This window comes from Octopus bimaculoides, chromosome 14 (genome assembly GCF_001194135.2).
Source record: "Octopus bimaculoides isolate UCB-OBI-ISO-001 chromosome 14, ASM119413v2, whole genome shotgun sequence".
NCBI lineage: Eukaryota > Metazoa > Mollusca > Cephalopoda > Octopoda > Octopodidae > Octopus > Octopus bimaculoides.
The window spans coordinates 2,507,052-2,512,753 of NC_068994.1; the positions used below are offsets into that span (position 1 = coordinate 2,507,052).

Genomic DNA, 5,702 nt, shown 5'->3' on the forward strand with positions numbered 1-5,702 from the left:
GTTGATCTATCAAGGTAACAACAGTGTACCTGTGATGTCAGGTAATCGAGGAGAGACATCAGACAGATATGGTCATTCGAGAAGCCATTATTATCCTGAAGACTGGAAGACATCGACAATGAGCAGATCACTTCAGAAGTCCACAAAGGTAAGCCTTACTTTGATTGACTATTAGATGGCACCATGTTTATATGAAAGGTACTTTCCTGTTTGGAAATTTAAGAATGTTGTTTACTATCCAAATGCTTTTGGTTTACATTATCTCTGAAGAATTTACCAGTACAGTGCAGAGTTGACAAATGCCTTCTGTTTCTTGTTCAAATCCAGGAGAATCACTATTAGGTGTATTAGTGGTTCATTCATGCATTGTAGAGCATCAGTGACTTAATTAACCACCATACTTTTTTCCCATTTGTCAATAGAACCTTTGCTAGTTTTATGAAAACTCTTCATATAGCAGTTGAGATACCTCCAGGCTTGTGTGGCAATTATATAAACACATGCACAATATGAATTTGTTGTATAACTAATAAAGGCAGATCTAAAAACAATATGGACACTATTTACTTTTTCAGAGTGAGCTATAAAATAATTATTTGTGATGTGTCTAATTTTGGTTAACTTGTTCTAGTTAGGTGCTCATATGGGCAGTTAATAAGAATAGCTTGTAGATAGTATATTATTACATAATGTACCCATTAATATTTAAGAATTAGCTATGTAACAGGTTCACATTTATAAATGATACCTTTACAATATATTTTGTTATTATTTGCATTCTCAGCAGAAATACAGTCAACCAATAGAGGTGACATCTTATGGAGACAACAGACCGTCTTCTAATTATCCCACTGACACATTGACCAGTCGCAAGAGTAGTGGACAGTGCTGGAGTGAGCGGTCAAGTAGACAATATGAAGAAATACCAGCAATGTCAGGTACAACACTCTCAGCCATTCGCATTTGTTATAAATTTCATTATAATGTCTTTCATTTTTGATGTCACTTTCTTCAAACTCTTTAATCTGTTAATTAATATAAAATTCATATCCTGAATGATAATCATGATTTTTTTAGAGACAGCTTTTGTGACATTATGTAATGTATCTTCCTAAATGTATATTAACTAATCACAACATAGTAAGCTGTAAGGAAACTTAGAAATACCAATTACCAATAAACAACATAATATATTGTACAATTAAAACACATCTAAATATAAAGGTTTGACAGTTTTTTTACTGATATAAAATACCTACTGACTATATGATTTATGCAATACATTTATTTGATATATATGTATGTGTTTCAGGAATCTATGGTGGTGCCCCACCCGATGTATCAAGCACCATTGAGAGAGACCATTACCAAGACAGATATGTGAAACCTCCAGAGAGACAGTTACCTTCAACACCAGATGTTGTTGCCAGTTAAGTGAGACTGAGAAGTTAACACAACAGAAATAATATCACCCTTCAACATTCACACAACATTTAAAACAACAGAAATATATTAGTTAGTTAATGATATTGCTTACATATGACTGAATTCCTTTCTATGCATTTCAAACTACACATGTTATAAATATATCTTTGGAAGGTTTTTACAGATAAAAAAATAACCATCAGTTATAGCCAAGAATAATTTCAATCAAATTATAACTCTCTGTAATTACATAAACTTAGGTAAGATAAACATTTTTGGAAATTTAAAATAAATTTTTCTCTTTGAAAAATAAAATTTAAAAGTAAAAATGCTTTCGAAAATGTTTTATTAATTATATCATAGTATTTGAAGAAATATATTTTACATTGTTTACATGTATATTTCATATACATTTTGAGTAGGAATTATATTATTTCAGGAAATATGATTTACTTAGTTTACATATCAATATATGTTTAAATTTTCAAATCCTGCTTTGTTTAGAATTAGGTCAGATGCACACACTAACTCTTATTATCAATATTGTATTTACATTTTAAATTACACACACATTACCAACATCAGCCATATTTTGTTAATATAACCTCTCTGTTCTAAGTATTTCTATGTCAGTCTCTCTCTCTACATCAGACATGTTGGTGTTATATAGACTTATCATGGCTGACTGTTAGTGGAGCTGATAGTGGTGTCTTCTCTCTCTGTATATGTATATTTCTCTCCTTTTTCTTTGTGGAGGGGAAACACAACATCTAGTTTGAGTGAGGCTGGAGTAAGCATCACCCATCCTTCTCTCTCCCTTTCTCTCTCATACACAAATATACATACATGCACATACACACTCACATTAAACATCACACATCCACAAAGGAAGACTGAGAGGAACTGCTGGTTCCCCACTGACTCACCACCAACACTATTCCATCAACATGAAGCCATTGTCACACCATAGCAGCAGTGACACAGACAACCATTAACAACAGAACATTGGGACCAAGTCACAGTTTATAACAAAGGATTTTACACAATGAAGGTAAGTTTATTATTCTATATTATTTAACCAGTCATGTGAAAGAATAATTTTGCTTATCACTTAATATCAAAATTCAAAATATAATATTCCAATGGTGGCCATATTAAATCTTTGTTAGTTCTCATTTAATGTGCTCCTTGCCATCAAGGCTTTCAAAGATTTTCTTCAGAGAAACATTTTATTTAAAGAATACATTTTTAAACTTGTATTCTCATAATTTTCACAAACATAAGTCCTTCATCATCACATTTCCATGTTATTTTATATTATTTATTAGTTATTGACGTGCTTTCCCATTCAGTGACTCAACGAGCTATTGTTTAGTCTTTGTAATTATAAATTATTGTGCACAATGATCATTTAACGACATTTAATACTATAAAGAAATTCTCTGTTGAATTAATATTGTTACTGAATAGCAAGAAAATTATTAATAATTCTGTCTCCTTTGCATATTAGTGTCTGTCTGTGTTTCAACTTGACTGTGTGTCCTTTTCTCTGTCTATGTGTGCAGTGAGGAGACCATTTTCTCATAAAAATGTATCTTGTTAAATTCATTTGATAGAATATTGTTTTTTGGAAGGTTACTTAATAATAATATTCCATCTTGAAGGGGAAAATAAGTGCATTTGTTAACATATTTATTTCTATGATTTTAAGCATTAAAACCTGTTAATATTGATTGTTTATTGCAACAGTTATAATTACTTTAAATTAATTATCCACTCTCTCCTAATTTAATTTCTTTATAAGATATTTTGAACTCATTCAACTGTTATTCTAAGTCTGTTATATTATTGTAGCCATATAACAATTAGCAAATTAAATGTTCTCTTTATGTATAAGAGTGATTTCAGTTAAAAACAAAGGATGTAATTACTCTATATGTGTTATTAATTAATTATCTCACAGTAAATTTATTTTAAAATATATTTCTGTGTAATTGTTTCATTTTCCCTACATCATATATTCTCATGGTGTCATATTAATGGCCAGAGATACAACTCAATATTACTCTCACCAAAGTTGTCCTATAAACATTAACAGCTTCATTCAACATAAATTTGAGTGAAGTAATAAAGTATTTCTTCCATGAAAGCAGACGACCAGCATGCTTATATTATAACTTGATACAGAAAGTCTATGATCTTTGTATTGAACAGATATCTCCCAACAACATTGAGGAGAGAATAATATTGTTTTATGTCTTGCTTAGCAGAATGGTGAATATTTTAAGTATCTTTAGGACCTAAAGAAACTAAGCCTCAATATACATATATTAATATTCAAGACAGCACAATACCCATGCTGTTGTGAAATATTTTTTCATGCTCACAATTGTTGAAGCATGGAATAAACTACCCTCATTGATTGTTAGTTTCCAGCAAACTATGTTCTTCAAAATTCCTATACTTCATGAAATTCACCAACACTACTCCTGATATACCTATGCACCATTTCTTTTACTCTTAGCTTTTGTCTTTTTTGTTTTATTCTGTCTACTGTGTGTATACTTTTAGCTTTTATAACCATTTTCCTTTCTTGACTTATTGCTGCTTTTTGTTCCCTATTTTACCCTTTTCCAATAGGTTACAGTGCACCCGAGCACTGTGTACAATATGCCTGTTACTATCATCAATGTTTAACATGGATTGCAGTGTCACAATATCTCCCTGTTCTACTTTTAACCTAAAATTTATGATATACAACAGAATTTCTTTCGTATATTGTGATGTTATACTTAATCCATAAAAAGTATTGTTATTTTTCACAATGTCTCTATAAGATGGCGGAGGATGTGAAGATCATTATCTGTTGGGTCTTACAACTTTGTATTTGCTCAAGGGAACTAACTCAAAATTTACCATTTCTGACAGGAAATGAAAGTATAGAACTCAGATGATTTAATACTACGACTCCTCCAAAAGCTGTCCAGTTTTTCTGGTTTTGTTTTCCGTTATGTTTCTATCTTCAACGGTTAGTTTGATCGTCTGTCATCTTTAGGGTTTATATTTATTCATACATATCTTAAGAATAAATAAACACCAAATATGAATGGTAAAAGATTTTCAGCACTTTTATTTGCTATGCAGTAGTCTTGTGTAAATATCTTTAATGGAACAAAATACAATTACTTGATTCAGTGAAGTAATCATATACATCATTGGTACAGAATAGTTTGACTTGATTCAATCTCTTTTGACTTTGAAGTGGTATAGAAAATCATAGTTTATCAACATATTTTTGTTTAATGTGTCAGTTCATAATATGTAACACATTCAGTGATGATGTTCTACTGTACTTTACCATCATGTCTAAATTATATATCCAGAGCACACCTGTCACTCCTGGATGACTTTTGTTTCCATAGTAGCCCTGATCATTGTAGTTGACATGGTAGTGTGTCCAAAAATCTCATCATCCACAGCCCACACATAAGAAACTGGTTACTGCAATCAAGGTACAATATGTAATACATATAGACTGCAGTTCAGTGGATCTTAGAGCCTTGGTACCACCACAGAATGAAAGATGTTTTGGTATGAAGTCTAATACTTAAAGATTTGTACAATGGCAATTTTCTGTACTTCGATATTATTATGTAGTGGATTCAGTGCAAACTTTGAATTGTGAGGTAAACAAAATCCTCTTAATTCTGTCTCTTACATTTTACAGTGAAATGAACCATTGATTGGTTTGTGAGACCCTCAGTGAATTCATTTATCTAATTAAGTTAATGTCCATGAATATAGGTTGTATACATGCCTATATGTTTATATGTAGATATATACATCCATAGATTTTCACCAGTAATACTATTTTTCTTTTCTTCCTGTGCTTCTCATTTCATGGCCTTAAACTATTATTTCCACATGTAATTAGTATATGCTTAACAGATCGATGTAATCAATGTGATTTCTAACAATAATTATGATTTCTAAAATAAGGCATCTTCTCACTTTCAAAACTTTTTTCTGTTTCAGATCAACAATTTAATACCAACAATTTAATACCATCAAAAGCAGAGATGTTGCTGTATCTGTGTATTTTGCTGACTATCTTCCACTGTTATCTAAGTGAAGATATCACATACCATGTTAAAGAAGAGAATATTCCCTATACCTATGTAGGGGACATTGCTACTGACTTACAGGAATCAGACAGCTCCTTCTTAGAAAATAAGGATTTAATTACATTTAGTCAACTCCAACAAAAGGGAGAACAG

At 31.1% G+C, this 5,702-nt stretch overlaps 2 protein-coding genes across 2 annotated transcripts in view; one reads left to right on the top strand and one right to left on the bottom strand.

Annotated features, from left to right (window-relative positions):
* Positions 1–1,434, top strand: part of LOC106878682 (protocadherin-11 Y-linked) — a 16,734-nt gene extending 15,300 nt beyond the window's left edge. The window contains exons 8-10 of the mRNA XM_052972996.1: positions 271–379; positions 785–938; positions 1,313–1,434. Of these exons, the coding sequence (XP_052828956.1) occupies positions 271–379; positions 785–938; positions 1,313–1,434 (385 nt within the window). The remainder of the gene's footprint in view (positions 1–270; positions 380–784; positions 939–1,312) is intronic.
* Positions 1,435–4,284: 2,850 nt separating this feature from the next.
* The window catches only part of LOC106883412 (protocadherin-17), a 10,207-nt gene continuing 8,789 nt past the window's right edge, over positions 4,285–5,702 (bottom strand). Inside the window, exon 5 of the mRNA XM_052972997.1 lies at positions 4,285–4,346. Within this exon, the coding sequence (XP_052828957.1) occupies positions 4,285–4,346 (62 nt within the window). The remainder of the gene's footprint in view (positions 4,347–5,702) is intronic.